A 16545-nucleotide genomic window follows, 5' to 3' on the forward strand; every position below is an offset into this window, starting at 1 on the left:
CCAACAGGAGGGTGGGCTGCCTTGCCCTGGCGGTGCTGAGAGGCTCTTCTGCGCCCTGTGCCCCATGGCCGCCTTCGTCTGTGGGTGGCGGAGTCATTGCCTGCCCCCTTCTCTGCCCTGCAGAAAAAGAGCAAAGACCACTTTGGCTTGGAGGGGGACGAGGAATCGACCATGCTGGAGGAGTCTGTCTCCCCCAAAAAGTAAGTCAGGAGGGAGCGGAGGGCTGTGGGGTAGAGGGGGGGTTGCCGCTGCCCGGAGTGGGGGTGCTTCTTCTCTCCTCCCTCCCTCTGCTTGCCTCACAGGTCCACCGTCCTCCAGCAGCAGTTCAACCAGGTCAACAAGGCTGAGACGGGCTCCCTGGCCCTGCCGGGCATCATCCGCCTGGGCGCCGGTGGGCCGGAGAACTTCCAGATGGGCACCATGCCCCAGGCCCAGCAGCAGATCACCAGCGGGCAGATGCACCGCGGGCACATGCCCCCCCTGGTAAGGAGCCCTTCCCTCTCCCCTTCGCTCCTTTCTCTGCACAAGAAGCACGAAGAGCACTGAGTGGCTGTCCGTCTGGGATGCTTCAGTTCCTGCCTTGCAGGGGGTTGGGCTAGATGACTGCAAGGGGTCCCGTCCACCTCTACAAGTCCTCTTCCCTCTGGGCCTGTTTGCACCCGTGGCTGCTGCTGGGGAGCGGTCAGGGCCAGATTTATGTATGTGGTAACAAGCTATAGCTTAAGGCCCCAGGGAAAAAACTGGACGTCCATTTCCAAAATATAAGATAAAAAACAAATGAAATAAAACCTACATACCGTGTTTTGTGTTGTGTAGGCTCCTGTGACATAAGTCATGGGCCCCACCTGCTAGTCTGCCCCTCAAATATCACTGGTTTGCTCCTTTCTATATATATAGGAGGCCTACATTCTGATATTTATAATTATTAGTAGTTTGCATCATATACAGTATTTACACCTATTATTTTTTCATATTATAGGAAGTTCCTAGAGACTAGATTTTGAGTCTTTGTAAATTGTGTTTCAAAAGGAACTTTTGTTGTTGCCAAATGCCAATGTGTTTGCATTGTTAAGTTTGTTATGAATAAAAAGTCATTTTTAGTTAGAGCTTAATAATTATTTCACTATTAATATACTTCTTTTTAATTCTATTTCACTATTAATATACACCTTTTAATTGTATTTCAATTCAACAATTACTTGGATAAAACACAAATTTTGTTATGTGCAAATGGCTTGAGATACCTATTGGGTCCATAAACGACAGCGACACTTTGTTGTTGACAAAGGACAGCTGGACATAGAAAGGGGCCTGTTACCTCCAGGAGCTGAGGGCCCTGGGAGTGGTGCTTATGTAGCCCCACCCACATTGCAGCCCACGGGTGCCCCTCCCCACCCAGGGCTCTCTGCTTGCCCCCCTCCTTTCAGGGGCCCTTGGGCTCCAGGAGAGGGCCAGGCTGTGCCCCCTTCTTCCTCTCCTTCTCCTTCTCCTTGCAGACCTCTGCCCAGCAGGCCTTGACGGGCACCATCCTCTCCAGCATGCAGGCGGTCCATGCTGCCCAGTCCAACCTGGAGGACTTTGACACGCTGCCCCCCATGGGGCAGGACGCGGTGAGTGGGGCCCTTGGGGGCGACTGTGTACCCACCGGGGGGGAGCCTCCCATGTGGAGTCCTGGAATAACGGCCCCCTTTCCTCCCCCCCAGGCCTCCAAAGCCTGGCGCAAGAACAAGATGGACGAGTCGAAGCACGAGATCCACTCCCAGGTGGATGCCATCACGGCCGGCACGGCTTCCGTGGTCAACCTGACAGCGGGCGACCCGGCCGAGACGGACTACACGGCCGTGGGCTGCGCCGTCACCACCATCTCCTCCAACCTGACAGAGATGTCCAAGGGGGTCAAGCTGCTGGCCGCCCTCATGGAGGATGAGGGGGGCAATGGCCGGCAGCTCCTGCAGGCAGCCAAGAACCTGGCGGGGGCCGTCTCTGAGCTGCTGAAGACCGCGCAGCCCTCCAGCGCAGAGGTGAGCCTGGCGGCTTGGCTCCAGGGAAAAGCTCCTCTTCAGTGCAATTCCTGCCTTGCAGGGGCTGGATCAGGCAACCCTTTGGGGCCCCTCCCACTCCGCAGGCAGGCCTGTGATTTTATATTTGTATTACGCAATCTCATGTTTTTTTAAAAAAGATCAAAGTGGTTTCAAAACATGCCGTATTTTTCCGTGTATAAGATGAGGTTATTTTATTTGAAAATTATGCTTAACATCTGGGGTCGGCTTATACACAGAAAGTGGAGAGGTGGGACGGGCAATGGGTGGCTGCCGCGAGCAGTAGATTGTCAGTGGCATTTTTGCAGAGGGTTGGTGGTTGAGCCAAGGTCTGCTGGCTATTGGCTGCTGGGGCAATTGTGTGGGCGATTGGCACTTGCTTTCGGTGAGCGTGCATATGATTGATGGCTTCATCGATGTGTGTGCGATTGGCTGTGGCAGTCCTGCAGGTGAGCAATTTTTGGCAACCCCCCCCCCCAAAAAAAGCTCATCAAGTCTGGGCAATCTCCCCTCATTTTCTCAATTTGGAGTCCCAAAAAAGGGGGGCATCTTATACACAGGGGCGTCTTATACACGAAAAAATACGGTTTGTTGTCGTTTAGTCATGTCCGACTCTTTGTGACCCTATATGCACATGAAAATCACAGCAACATTTAAAACCGCAGCTCAGTTAACTTCTACAGAAAACATTTTTTGCAAATGTCTTCAGAAGCCTAGCAGCGCCGAAAGGTTCTCAGCCAACATGTCGTGGTTAATGTGCTGGAGACCCCCCCCCTTGAGAGGCCTCCTTGACCCTCCTACACCCAGGAGAGCCCTGCGCTCTGCAGGGGGTTGGACTAGATGACCCTGAGGTCCCTTCCAACTTATGATGCTGTGATTTTCCATTGAGCCGCCATGGACCCCAGAAACCTCCACATTAACTCTGAGCGGAGCCTTCCGTGTGGCTGCCCCTATTCTGAGGGACAGCGTTCCTCGAGAGATGCGACAGGCACCCAACTCTGCCCACTTTCTGTGACAGCCATTCCCAGCTGGACAAATGAGACTTTACCACGAGGGGCTGCCTGTTCGGGTTTAGGTCTTGGGGGTTGCCTTCAGGGGCTGCCCCTAATCTCCAGCCCTTTCCTCCTCCAGCCGCGGCAGAACCTTTTGCAAGCTGCAGGCGCCGTGGGGCAGATGAGTGGGGAGCTGCTGCAGCAGATTGGGGAGAGCGACGCCGACCCCCATTTCCAGGTGAGTGGCAAGTGGGAGTCCTCTGGGGCACACCTGGCGGGGACAGCCTGGCGCAGGCCACCTGCCCTCTGGCACAGAATGGGCAGTGGGGGTGGCGCTTGGGCCCAGTAACCTCTCTTGTCTTGTGGATTCGTGTGCAGATGGTGGAGAGCCGGCGCCCTCGGACCCTGTCCGCCCCTGACCCCAAGACGGTAAAGGGCCTGAGCCCAGCAGGGGCTGTGCTCTCCTCTGCGCTGCTGCCAATCTGTGGGGCTCGCTGGCCAAGGGGCTTGGGGCACTTGCTCTCGCTGGCTCATGCTCGGCTCCCCCTGTTGCAGGAGCCTTGGCCCCTCCAGTTGGTGGGATGGCTCTGATCCACAAGCCAGGAAGCCCCCAAGATCACCGGCCAGAGGGTCCGCGTAGGCCAAGATCTGGCAGGACCTCCAGGAGGCTGCCTGTGGGACTCTCCGCCACATGGCATGGTAGCGAAGTCAGCAGGGGCCTCTGTTGGGAGAGCAGCTGGTGCTGACAGATCTTCCCACAGATGCCAGGGAACCCTGCCAGCCTCCGGACACTGGGTCTGCATCAGGGCAGGGGGCCTTGAGGCTCCTTCTGCCCCCAGCGCCCCATGTGGGGTCTTGGCAGCTTCGACAACAGGGGAATCCGAGCATCTTCTCTCCCCCCTCCCGGTCCTTGCGGTGGGGGGCTGTGGGCGCTTCCTCTTGGTGACGGGTTTGGTGCGCGGTGCTCTCTGCGCCTGTGATTGAGGCCAGAGAGGGTGTGGTTGGGGGTGTCGGGGGGGGCCTGAGTGCCGCAGGAGCACGGAGGGGTGAGGTTTGTGCTCGCAGAGGTGGAAGAAGGATGATCTCACCTGCGCCAGGAGAGCCTGGAAGGGCCCTCCTTGCCCGGCTCGGGTTTCCCTGCTGAATGTTTCATGAGCGCAACCAGCCAATGCCGCCTCTCCCCCCCCCCCCCGACAGGACATGCTGATGCAGCTGGCGAAGGCCGTGGCCAGTGCGGCTGCCGCCTTGGTCCTGAAGGCCAAGAACGTGGCCCAGAAGACGGAGGACTCGGTGCTGCAGACGCAGGTCATTGCTGCCGCCACGCAGTGTGCCCTCTCCACCTCCCAGCTGGTGGCTTGCACCAAGGTGAGCGGCAGGCCCTGAGCACCCACCTCTGGCACCCTGGCCCTGCTCAGGGTCTGGGGCAGCAGCTGGCCTTGGTTGTTCCTCTTCCAGGAAACACCCGCCTTAGCATCGGGGCACTGTTTGGGCTTCCTTTTGGAGAAGGCCCTCATTGGAGGAGCGTAAGCCGGCCCCTGCCATCTCCCCAAAGAATGACTTCTTAGTCTTGTGGGAGGTGGGGCTGGTGGGGCTGGGGCAGACTGGGCCACTGCTCTGACCGCCCTGTGCCTTGCCCATTCCTCCTCCTCCTTGGCAGGTGGTGGCGCCCACCATCAGCTCGCCCGTCTGCCAGGAGCAGCTGGTGGAAGCTGGCAAGCTGGTGGCCAAGTCGGTGGAGAGCTGCGTGGACGCGTCTCAGGCGGCCACGGGCGACGAGCAGCTGCTGAAGCAGGTGGGGGTGGCAGCCACGGCCGTGACGCAGGCCCTCAACGACCTGCTGGAGCACATCAAGCAGCATGCCACGGGCGGGCAGCCCATCGGCCGCTACGACCAGGCCACCGACACCATCCTCAACGTCACGGAGAACATCTTCAGCTCCATGGGGGATGCGGGTGAGCGGGCCTTGAGGGGAGGGACCCTTGGGCCCCATCCACAGAGGCTGGGGGGGGGGCTGGCCACGTGGGCGGGAGGGATGGCTGAGGGCCTCTTGGGGTCTGTCTGTGGGGCTGGCCCTCACCTCTCCCCTCCTCCTCCCCAGGGGAAATGGTGCGTCAGGCCCGCATCCTGGCTCAAGCCACCTCCGACCTGGTGAACGCCATCAAGGCCGATGCCGAAGGGGAGACGGACCTGGAGAACTCGCGCAAACTGCTGAGTGCGGCCAAGATCCTGGCCGACGCCACAGCCAAGATGGTGGAGGCAGCCAAGGTGTGGTGTCGGTGGAGGGGCTGGGCAGATGCCTGGCAGGGGAGCGAGGTGGGGGGCCGGGCGCAGGCCTACCTGTCGGACCTCTGCCCATGTGCCTTGGCAGCCGGATGAGGGTGGCAGCAGTGACGCTCCCCACTTGGAGTTCCCAGCAACAGGGTTAAAGAATTGTAGAGGAGGGAGGGCCCCCAAGCATCATCTAGACCACCCTCTGGCAACTCAGGAACCACGACTTCATGTCCTGCTTCTGGCGGTGGAGGGAGGGTGCAGGCGCTGTGGCCAGGGAGAGCCTCCCCAGCCCTGGATTGGTCCCCCTTCCTTGGGAAACAACAACTGAGTGCCACATCTGTGCCCACAATGATGCCCTCCTTGCTGCACCCCATTTCAGGGAGGGGGTTGTCCACTTCCCCCGGGTGATGCCCTCTCCTCCTGTCCTCATGCCCTCTGGTGCCAGCCGCATACATTTCCTGGGAGCCGCACCAGGCTAGAGCCGGCCGGTGCCCCTTGCCAGTGCCCCCTGGGCGCCTGGGGGGAGCCTCACTGGCGCCTCTTCCCCCGCTCCGACTCCCTGCTCCTGGTCCCCGTGAGGTGTGGTGGGTGGCCTGGCGGGAGCCATTCTGACCAGCCTCCCCTCCTGCTCCCTGCGCACCAGGGGGCTGCAGCCCACCCAGACAGCGAGGAGCAGCAGCAGCGCCTGCGGGAGGCGGCCGAGGGGCTGCGCATGGCCACCAACGCAGCCGCCCAGAACGCCATCAAGAAGAAGCTGGTGCACCGGCTGGAGGTTAGCGCTGCAAGTGGCTTGTGTGTGTGTGTGTGTGCCCATGCCCGGTGCTTGGCATGGCCTGGCTGGCTGGGCAGAGCGAGGGGCCTTCCTGGCCTCACCCCGTCCCCCACTTTCTCTCTCCCCAGCATGCAGCCAAGCAAGCAGCGGCCGCCGCCACCCAAACCATCGCAGCCGCCCAGCATGCAGCCACCACCAACAAGAACCCGGCTGCCCACCAGCAGCTGGTGCAGGGCTGCAAGGTGAGAGGGAGGGAGGGAGGGAGGGAGGGAGGGTGGGAGTGCTGGGCTTGTCCCCCCCCCCCCGGCTTCAGTGTAGGTGTCTGGCTGGGGGGGGGGGGGGAGAGGCCATCCCAACCTCTCATTGTTGCTGTTGGGACCATTGCTATTATTTACATTTATACACCACTCTTCACCCAAAGATCACAGGTCAGGTTGCAGCAGAAAAACACACAGTGCGTAACACAATGATTTTAATAACAATACTGCTAGCGATATTAATAGCCTTAACATGACATTATGTTAGCCGTCATACATTCATTCATTTGACAGAGGAGGCTGCCACATTTAAGGAAGTTTTTAGCATTTGATGTTTTATTGCTTTTTTATTGTTGTTGTTGTGGTTAATATTCTGTTGGGAGCCGCCCAGAGTGAGCGGGGTATAAATAATATATTATTATTATTACTATTACTAATGAATGGCTGCTATCCCATTGATCGGAAATACCAGCCACCCGTACTTCCTCCCATGGGCGCCTCTTGCTCCCTTTGGGTGTTGGTGGGCTCACCCCCTGAGCCCCAGACGCTCTCCGGGCACCTCTGGGGCAAGAAGGACCCAGGACTCGGTTCAGATGGAGGCCCCCCAACAGTCTCTTTCTCCCGCCCTCCTCCAGGTGGTGGCGGACCAGATCCCCATGCTGGTCCAGGGCGTCCGGGGGAGCCAGTCACAGCCTGACAGCCCCAGCGCCCAGCTGGCTCTCATTGCTGCCAGCCAGAACTTCCTGCAGGTGAGGGGATGAGCAGTGGAGGGCGCCCACAGGGCGAGGGGGCGGTTGTGTGGGCAACCCAGGGTGGGGGGCTGCTCAGGATTGGGGGGTCCTCGTGGTCACCACTCTCCTTTCCCTCCCCCCGCTGCAGCCCGGCGGGAAGATGGTAGCTGCGGCCAAGGCCACGGTGCCCACCATCTCAGACCAGGCCTCCGCCATGCAGCTCAGCCAGTGCGCCAAGAACCTGGCAGCCGCCTTGGCCGAACTTCGCACAGCAGCACAGAAGGTAAGGAGGAGCAGCCGTCAAGCCGCCTGCCCTCTTCACAGCCGTGGCCCCTTCTTCTTCTTCTTCTTCCTCCTCCTCCTCCTCCTCTCGCGTCTTGTGGCCATTGGTTCTCTGTGGGATGAAGGGGACCTCCCTCCCCACAGATCTTCTGCCAGTCTTCTATGCTAAGGCCCTCAGTGTGGGATGGTGGCAGGGACTGGGGGCTGGGGATGATGTGTGGTGCCCCCTGGGGGTGACACCCTCCTGTTCCACGGCAGGCACAAGAGGCCTGCGGCCCCCTGGAGATTGACTCGGCCCTCAGCTTGGTGCAGAGCCTGGAGAGGGACTTGCAGGAAGCCAAGACGGCGGCCAGAGAGGGCAAGCTGAAGCCTCTTCCGGGAGAGACGGTGAGCGAGCAGAGGGGGGCATGGGGGCCAGAAGGTGTGGGGTGAGCACGGCGGGCACGGGGGGAGATGGGGGCACAGAGGCCTGTTGACTCTGTGTGTCCTGCAGATGGAGAAGAGCGCCCAGGACCTGGGGAACAGCACCAAGGCCGTCAGCTCCGCCATCGCCCAGCTGCTGGGAGAGGTTGCCCAGGGCAACGAAAACTACACAGGTACTCTTCTGTGCCCCCCAACCCCCCTCCCCACCAGCAGCCTCCATTGCTCCTCCCCCTGGCTGTTGCTATGCATAGTTCAGGATACGTCCCTCTCTTCCTCCTGGGTCTGGATTGGCCCCATCCTCCTCCTCTTCCTCCTCACCCCCTCTTGGCGAGGGAGGGTCCTTGCCTGGGGGGGCTGTCCCAGCCAGGGTTGGGCTGATGCTGCCCTCTCCCCCTGCCTCCTCCCCCTTCCTCCCCCAGGGATTGCTGCCCGCGATGTGGCCCATGCGCTGCGCTCCCTGAGCCAAGCTGCCCGCGGAGTGGCCGCCAACTCGGAGGAGCCGCAGGTCCAGGCCGCCATGCTGGAGTGCGCAGGTGACGTCATGGACAAGGCTGGCAACCTGATAGAGGAGGCCCGCAAGGCCGTGGCCAAGCCGGGAGATCCCGAGAGCCAGCAGCGCTTGGCGCAGGTGAGTCCTCGGCCTGGCGTGGGGGCTGTGGGTGGGGTGGGGGTAGTGGCCCTCCCCACTGAGCCGCTCTGCCCTCTCCCGGCAGGTGGCCAAGGCCGTCTCTCAGGCTCTCAACCGCTGCGTCAACTGCCTTCCTGGACAACGAGATGTGGACGCCGCCATTCGCACGGTGGGCGAGGCCAGCAAGAGGCTCCTGGCTGACTCGGTGAGCCCCTTCCCTTCTCTCTCTGGCTTGGCGGGCGGGCAGAGGGCGTCCCCTCTGGGGGGTCTGGGCCCTCGAGGAGGCCTGTCTCCTGGCCCCTCAGCTCTGGGACCAGTTTAGCAAACTGGGGGGCCCTTGTACAACCCAGGGCAGCGTGTCTGCCCACCATCATCTGGGCTGCAGTTATCCCTCCCCTTTTAAAATGGCCCAGGCACAACACACCCCGACAATCGCACAACGTCTCGCTCGTGGCTGAAGTCCAGCGGGGGCTCTAGGGCTGCCCCATCGACTGCCTCTGCATTATAATAATAATAACTTATTATTTATACCCCGCCCATCTGGCTGGGTTTCCCCAGCATTAGTGATCCTGCAGAGCAAAACCCCATCAGATCCAGTCCCACCCCCAAAAAAACCACAGGGGCGCCATTGCCGGGAGGTCAGCTTCCCTTCTGCATGGCCACTTTGCCCCATAGGATCCAGCCGAGAGTTTCCTGCTCCTGTTTTTTTGAGGGGGGATTCAAGTGACTTTGTGGGGCTTTGGCCCCCATCGATGGACAGGCCCTTCCTCTGGGGGCATCAGGAGGTGGGCCGGTCTAGGCCACAGAGGGGCTACAGGGGAAATATGCCCTGGGCCCTCAGTTACTTAAAGCATTTCTGTCCTGCTCCTTGTTATAAAAGCCATTCTGGGGCAGGATACAAATTGTAGAGTCGGAAGGGTCACCTAGGGCTCATCTAGTCCAACCCCCTGCAGTGCAGGAAACACAGCTAGAGAATCCCTGACAGGCAACCATTTGATTTCTGCTGTAAAACCTCCAACGAAGGAGAATCTGGCCCCTTCTTCCCAGGTCGTCCTGCTGTCCCATGGATACAAGAGAAAATTAATTCACGTCCATGAAAGGAGCGGTACAAATATCAGCACAGAGGGCAGCAGATCCATCCCAGCCAAGTGATACCTGGGCAGGTGGACCTGCCTCTTGCTTTTCTCCCTGGTCCAAGTGAAGCCCTTTGGGTCTTGTATCCGAAGAGGGAAGAGGTGCTGCTGTAATTTATTCTGGCCAATAGGCAGTGTCTCTTTGCATGCCAAGGGAGAGGGGGCATCGCCCTGTTGTGAGTCCCCTGCCTGAAGCTGACTCTTGTTCCCCCCCGTCCTCCAGTTCCCCCCCAGTGGCAAAAACTTCCAGGAGGCCCAGAGTCACCTGAACCAGGCAGCTGCTGGCCTCAACCAGTCGGCCACGGAGCTGGTGCAGGCATCTCGCGGGACCCCGCAGGACCTGGCCAAGGCCTCCGGCAAGTTCGGCCAAGACTTCAACGAGTTCCTGCAGGCCGGCGTGGAGATGGCCGGCCAGTCGCCGGTAAGAGACCCCCTTGGGGAGGGAGGGCTGTACGCAGGGGGGCAAATTGCACGTGTGTGTGTGTGCACGCAGTGGGGTTAGAGAGGGACTCGGGTGGGAAATGCCAGGCGACCATCTTCCCTGGAGGGATGGGCTCTAGAAGAAGGGCAGGCTGCTCAGTCGCAGCTCTGCCAAAATGGCCATTTCACTGACCCCGGCAAAGCCTGGAGGGCAAGGTGGGGAGTCCCACTCTGCTCCTGCATTCAGGCTCAGCACCTGGCTGGATTGGGCCTGGGAGCCCTGACAGCTCCCTAGGAAAACAGCAGATTGGCTTTATGTGGCTCTTCAACCATAGTAAAGAAAGCAGGTGCAGGTGCTGAGTGGCGTGTCCCCTCGTCCCAAGGAACGAGCCAATGCCAAGCTGGTTGGCTGGCAGTGGGGCTGTTGGATGAATGCGAGGCCCCCTGGCCCTGGCCTGGGGCGGATGGCCGAGTGACCCCTCCTTCTGCCTCCCTCCCTTTCTCCCCACAGTCCAGGGAAGCCCAGGCCCAGGTGGTCTCCAACCTGAAGAGCATCTCCATGTCGTCCAGCAAGCTCCTCCTGGCTGCCAAGGCCCTCTCTGCCGACCCTGCGGCCCCCAACCTCAAGAACCAGCTGGCAGCCGCTGCCCGGTAGGGGCTCCCTCCTGAAGGGGGCCAGGGTGGGAGTTGAGAGTGGGGATGCTCTGTGTTGTCTTTGGGGCTGGCCTTCGTCCAAGCAGCTGTGGATGCTCCTTCCCGGAGCGGCTGGCCGGCCTTGGCTGGGGACGGGACGGGACAGGAGGGGCTCATGGGCTGCCTCTGTCCTTGCAGGGCCGTGACAGACAGCATCAACCAGCTGATCACTATGTGCACCCAGCAAGCGCCCGGCCAGAAGGAGTGCGACAACGCCCTGCGGGAGCTGGAGGTAGCCTTCTGCGCAGCAAAGGGGGTTGGGGCCTGCTGGGGGGGGGGGCACAGCCTGCCAGGCGGGAGGGGAGTCTCTAGGAGGGGCCTGCAGTGGTGGTGGGGGAGCCCTGAGCTGCCTTTCCCCCTCCCCAGACGGTGCGAGAGCTGCTGGAGAATCCCACGCAGGCTGTCAACGACATGTCGTACTTCAACTGCCTGGACAGTGTCATGGAGAACTCCAAGGTGAGCAGCCAGGGGGCGACTCTCTCTTTTGGAGGGCGGGCAGTGGCTGCTTTCTGTGACCCCAGCCCTGGGGGGCTCTGCTTCCCCTCCCAGGCCTGGCACCCACCCTTTCCCCTCCTTCTTTCTGCAGGTCCTGGGGGAAGCCATGGCCGGCATCTCCCAGAATGCCAAGAACAGCAAGCTGCCCGAGTTTGGCGACTCCATCAGCACCGCCTCCAAGGCCCTCTGCGGCTTCACGGAAGCAGCTGCCCAGGTAGGGAGGCCACGAGAAATGAGGGAATGGGGGGCCTCTCCTTTTGGGGTGCAGGGAGAGCGTATTGCTTCTCCATTGCTCACCCACCCCACATCTCTCGCTTCTCTTCCTTCTGCTCCCAGGCTGCCTACCTGGTTGGCGTCTCGGACCCCAACAGCCAGGCGGGACAGCAAGGCCTGGTGGACCCCACCCAGTTTGCAAGAGCCAACCAAGCCATCCAGATGGCCTGCCAGAACCTGATTGACCCGGCCTGCACCCAGTCCCAGGTGAGCCCTCGGGTGGCGCAGCACCCAGGCTGTGCAAGAGAGCCATGGGGTGGGGGGGGGGTGGAGCACAGCCAGAGCCCCTCGTGAGGCGTATGTCTGTCTGTCTGTCTGTGCTTGTTGCTGGCTTAGTCCTTCGTCAGGGCGAAAGTCCCGCAAGGGGCCAGCAACACGCCCAAGTCGAGCTGCATACGTTGGCGGTGCCGTAAGCAAGGTGGCACCTCGGACTGGGAGGTTGGAGACCTGCCGTGGTGGTGAGGCTTCCAGGGGCCAGGCAGGAGGACTTGAAAGCCCCCCACCTCCCTGGCTACCGCCCACCTGCCATGGCTAACGTGGAGGACCCTCCCCTGCCTCCCACAGGTCCTCTCAGCCGCCACCATTGTGGCCAAGCACACCTCTGCCCTCTGCAACACCTGCCGACTGGCCTCATCTCGCACCGCCAACCCAGTGGCCAAGCGCCAGTTTGTGCAGTCTGCCAAGGAGGTGGCCAACAGCACCGCCAACCTGGTCAAGACCATCAAGGTACTGATTGACAGGTGTCAGGGTGCGTGGGTGGGATGACACTGTGATGAGCCTGGGAAGGGGGAAGCCCTCCTTTCTCTCTCTCTTTCTCTATCCCCCTCTAAATCCTTTTCTCTTTTCTCCCTCTTCCTTTTGTGTTCTCTCTCCCCCACCCCATCTCTTTCTCTTTCTCAAGCTCTTTTTCTCCCCCCCCCACCTCTTTTTCTCTGGTCAAGGACAAGCATTGGTGAGGCAGCCCCTCCCTGGCCTTGCTCTGCCACCACCAGCTCCCAGGGGAAAGCTCCCCCCACTTCCCCACGCAGAGCAAGGGCTCCCTGCTCCAGTCTCCGGGGCTCAGCCCGTGAAGCGGCGTGGAGAGCCAGTCTTGAGCCAGGGGCCGGAGCTCTGAAAGGGGGCTCTGGGGTCTGTGATACAGAGTGGAAAGTGGTCCTTTGTATGAGGACTAGTGATTAGAGATTAGATCATTACCTTCATGAACACAAAAATGAAAGGGAAAAGCCTCAGAGCCAGGCTGGAGAATTTGCTGGTGCAGCCGCTGGACGTCAAAGGAGACTCATTTCTGTTGCTGCGCCAGTAGATTCGCCTGCCAGGAACAGAGCTGCTGGCTGAGCAATCCCAGAAGTATTTGGCATCTGACAAAAGACAGATTCAGGGGAGAAGCGGCGCAGGCTGGAGCTGAAGGATTCGACCCAAAGGGCCTGCTTTCTACAAGGAAACTGGTTCCCCCCCGGCAGCCTAGCCCAAACTGCCTGGCCTTGCTCATGGGGAGCTCAGGGGATCCTGTCCCTGGAGGAGCTGCTGGAGTGGGGAGTCCACCTTGGCAGCCCCACGTCCTCTTTGGCCATGGGCTTAATCCGTGGGGAGGAAGCCCCAAGGCCAGTGCTGCCCGTCCCTCTGTCCTTCCCTGCAGGCTCTGGACGGGGCTTTCACCCCAGAGAACCGGGAGCGCTGCCGCGAGGCCACTTCCCCCCTCATTGAGGCCGTGGACAACCTGACCGCCTTTGCCTCCAACCCAGAGTTTGCCACCGTTCCTGCTCAGATCAGCCCAGAGGTAAGTCGGGGGGCAGGACCCTGTCAGGGCCTGGTGGGGAAATACTTCCTCTGCTGCCAAGGGCAGCATCCTTTTGGGGGGAGCAGGGAGTTAGACTTGGTGGGGGGCTTCTCAGAGCCCCAGCTCTGCCCCCACTTGCTCACCAGCCTCCCCTTGACCACCTGGCGCTCCCCCTCCCCCCGCAGGGGCGCAGAGCCATGGAGCCCATCATCTCCTCTGCCAAGACCATGCTGGAAAGTTCTGCCGGCCTCATCCAGACAGCTCGCTCTCTGGCCGTCAACCCAAAGGACCCGCCCAAGTGGTCAGTGCTGGCCGGACACTCGCGGACCGTCTCCGACTCCATCAAGAAGCTCATCACCAACATGAGGTGAGAACCACAGCTGCCGGGTGGGGGGTGCTGAGTGCCTGCCATGCCTTCCCGCGCTGCCAGGGCTGTGCCAGGGGGAGGGCGTTGGCCGCTCTGGGTGTTTGGTGGGTGCAGCCACACTGATGGTCTCCCCTCCTCCCGGCAGAGACAAGGCTCCTGGCCAGCGGGAGTGCGACGAGGCCATTGAGCTGCTGACCAAGTGTATTCGGGACGTGGACCAGGCATCCTTGGCTGCCATCAGCCAGCAGTTGGCGCCTCGCGAGGGCATCTCTCAGGAGGTGAGTGAGCGAGCGAGTAAGAAGAATAATATTTATTTATTTATTTATTTATTTATTTATTTATTTATTTATTATTTATACCCCGCCCACCTGGCTGGGTTTCCCCAGCCACTCTGGGCGGCTTCCAACAAAATACATTAAAACATCAGTTATTAAAAACTTTCCTAAACAGGGCTGCCTTCAGATGATTGGAGGGTGTTCCACAGGGCAGGCACCACTACCGAGAAGGCCCTCTGCCTGGTTCCCTGTAATCTTGCTTCTCGCAGGGAGGGAACCGCCAGAAGGCCCTCGGAGCTGGACTTCAGTGTCTAGGCCGAACAATGGGGGTGGAGATGTTCCTTCAGGTATACTGGGCCTTTGAGGCCGTTTAGGGCTTTCAAGGTCAGCACCAACACTTTGAATTGTGCTTCGAAACGTACTGGAAGCCAATGTAGGTCTTTCAGGACCGGTGTTTTGTGGTCTCGGTGGCAGCTCCCAGTCACCAGTCTAGCTGCCGTATTCTGGATTAGTTGTAGTTTCCGGGTCACCTTCAAAGGTAGCCCCACATTGAGTGCATTGCAGTAGTCCAAGCAGGAGATAACCAGAGCATGAACCACTCTGGAGAGACAGTTCGCGGGCAGGTAGGACCTCAGCCTGCGTTCCAGATGGAGCTGGTAGATAGCTGCCCTGGACACAGAATTGACCACCTCCTTGGACAGTTGTGAGTCCAGAATGACTCCCAGGCTGTGCACCTGGTCCTTTAGGGGCACAGTTGCCCCACTCAGGACCAGGGAATCCTCCACACCTGCCTGCCTCCTGTCACCCAAAAACAGTACTTCTGTCTGTTGGGATACTGCTGGGGAGAGGGGGGCATCAGGCAGGCCCCCGCTGGCTCTGGACGATCACCCATCTCCCATGGAACAGCATCAGTCAGTCAGCGACACGAGCCTCAGATACGTTTAGAGACCTGTTCACACTCTGTCAGCAGAGTGTGTAAATCACCTCACAATAGAAGAGGCGGACAGAGATATGTGCAAGCAAAATGAACAGCATTTTATTCAGCATAGCTCAGGAACAAAAGAAAACATGTCTGATTGCTTTCGGGTCCAGCAAAAGAGCAGTATAGCAAAAGCAACATACAGCGGAGGTTCCCAGCATACTGTGCTGGAAGTAAATGGGCAGGTGATACACAACAGTCATGCCTGACCCTTTTAAGGTGGAATGGAACTATGCCCTAACACTGTCTTGTCAGGATTCAACCCCAATCCATTAGCCGCCATCCAGAATGCCAGTGGTGGGCAGGGGGCCAGTCATTTTTCCTGGTGAAAAACGGGCCCACAGCCCACATGGGACAAATCCTGCCCAGTCCCTTTGCCGTGCCTGCAACACTTTCCCAGTCAAGAGCAGCCGTCGTGTGCCACAGGGATTGCTGGGCTCTAGTGTTTGGGGGGGGGAACCTGTGGGGCTCTGACTCTGAGCAGCTGGGTCTTCCCCACTCACGGCAGCAGGTGGGTGGGCGGGCTTTGTGCCCTTTTCCCCAGATGGGCCTGCCAGGAACTCTCCCTTCTCCCCCGCAGGCCTTGCACAACCAGATGCTCACGGCCGTCCAGGAGATCAGCAACCTCATTGAGCCGGTGGCTGGGGCAGCGCGAGCCGAGGCCTCTCAGCTGGGGCACAAGGTAAGAGGGTGGGGGGCTGGTGGGGGGCTGGAAGAAGGCAGAGCCAAGGACTGCCTAACGAGAGTTGCTGGTGGGGAAGGGCCAGAGCAGCTGCTGGGCAGGCAGAAGGTTCCTGCTTCCATCCCCACTGGCAGCCCACCTGCCTGAATCCCTGCAGAGCCACTGCTGCCAGCCTGTGCAGGAAGCCCTGCGCCAGAGGGGCCAGTGGCCTGGCTTGGGCTCTTCCTGCGAGGGATGATGGCATATCTGGAGTGGGGAGGCTTTGGACGTCTGGTGCCAGAGAGGAAGCTTCTGTGGGCCTGGGATCCTGGAAGGAGCTGCAGGCGGGAGAGCGAAGGGCAGTCCAGCTGCCCTGGCATTGAGGGCGAGGCCTCAGGTGTGGCCAGAGAGCTCTTCTCCAGGGTCCCTGGTGTACCTGTGCCTTTGCATTCAATGCCGTGGCAACCAGGCTGATGAGCAAAGCAGCAAACTCAGTCCTTGGCCCCTGGTGCTCGCTGGGGAGATCTCCTGCCCTCCTGTGGCATAGAGTGGCATGTGAGGGGTTCTCCTGGCAGACTCTTCAGGCCGCTGAAGGGAAGTGCCAGAGCAGCCCCTTCGCCTCTCCTTCCTCCTCCTCTGCCTCCCTCCTTGCGGTTCTCCTCTTCTGCTGAGGTTATGCTCATTGTGACTGAATCACATGACGAAAAACGTTGGGGGGTGTCCTCTCTGGGATGTGGCCCTCTTCTGCACCCAGGGTGCCTAAGGCAGGAGCTGCAGGAGGGCTGGCCCCCCTGGCGCTGTGTGCCCCCTGCCAGGGAGACTGGGATTCTGCTTCTGTTCACCTGCCCCTTCTCTCCCTCCAGGTCTCTCAGCTGGCTCAGTACTTTCAGCCGCTGGTTCTGGCGGCCGTGGGGGCTGCCTCCAAGACCCTCAACAGCCAGCAGCAGATGAACCTCCTGGACCAGACCAAGACGCTGGCAGAGTCGGCCCTGCAGATGCTCTACACGGCCAAGGAGGCCGGAGGGAATCCCAAGGTGCCAGCTTGGTGTGGGGCAGGGAGAGGGAGGCTGGCTCGGC

The 16545-nt window shown here is 60.1% G+C and overlaps 1 protein-coding gene across 3 annotated transcripts in view; it reads left to right on the forward strand.

Annotated features, from left to right (window-relative positions):
• The window catches only part of TLN1 (talin 1), a 50351-nt gene that overhangs the window by 23582 nt on the left and 10224 nt on the right, over positions 1 to 16545 (forward strand). For 2 of the 3 annotated variants that reach the window (XM_081929526.1, XM_081929527.1), the window contains exons 12-40: positions 124 to 200; positions 303 to 483; positions 1497 to 1610; positions 1704 to 2021; positions 3171 to 3269; positions 3410 to 3460; positions 4229 to 4396; positions 4689 to 4983; positions 5130 to 5296; positions 5946 to 6074; positions 6203 to 6316; positions 6967 to 7080; positions 7211 to 7345; positions 7603 to 7731; positions 7838 to 7940; positions 8187 to 8395; positions 8481 to 8600; positions 9752 to 9949; positions 10460 to 10599; positions 10780 to 10873; positions 11008 to 11097; positions 11228 to 11350; positions 11473 to 11616; positions 11974 to 12135; positions 13046 to 13186; positions 13372 to 13553; positions 13699 to 13831; positions 15388 to 15489; positions 16332 to 16502. In XM_081929526.1, coding sequence (XP_081785652.1) covers positions 124 to 200; positions 303 to 483; positions 1497 to 1610; positions 1704 to 2021; positions 3171 to 3269; positions 3410 to 3460; positions 4229 to 4396; positions 4689 to 4983; positions 5130 to 5296; positions 5946 to 6074; positions 6203 to 6316; positions 6967 to 7080; positions 7211 to 7345; positions 7603 to 7731; positions 7838 to 7940; positions 8187 to 8395; positions 8481 to 8600; positions 9752 to 9949; positions 10460 to 10599; positions 10780 to 10873; positions 11008 to 11097; positions 11228 to 11350; positions 11473 to 11616; positions 11974 to 12135; positions 13046 to 13186; positions 13372 to 13553; positions 13699 to 13831; positions 15388 to 15489; positions 16332 to 16502 — 4203 coding nt within the window. The remainder of the gene's footprint in view (positions 1 to 123; positions 201 to 302; positions 484 to 1496; positions 1611 to 1703; positions 2022 to 3170; positions 3270 to 3409; positions 3461 to 4228; positions 4397 to 4688; positions 4984 to 5129; positions 5297 to 5945; positions 6075 to 6202; positions 6317 to 6966; positions 7081 to 7210; positions 7346 to 7602; positions 7732 to 7837; positions 7941 to 8186; positions 8396 to 8480; positions 8601 to 9751; positions 9950 to 10459; positions 10600 to 10779; positions 10874 to 11007; positions 11098 to 11227; positions 11351 to 11472; positions 11617 to 11973; positions 12136 to 13045; positions 13187 to 13371; positions 13554 to 13698; positions 13832 to 15387; positions 15490 to 16331; positions 16503 to 16545) is intronic. The other variant, XM_081929528.1, reaches the window with a different exon arrangement.

This window comes from Podarcis melisellensis (genome assembly GCF_964234715.1).
Source record: "Podarcis melisellensis genome assembly, chromosome: 11".
Taxonomy (NCBI): domain Eukaryota; kingdom Metazoa; phylum Chordata; class Lepidosauria; order Squamata; family Lacertidae; genus Podarcis; species Podarcis melisellensis.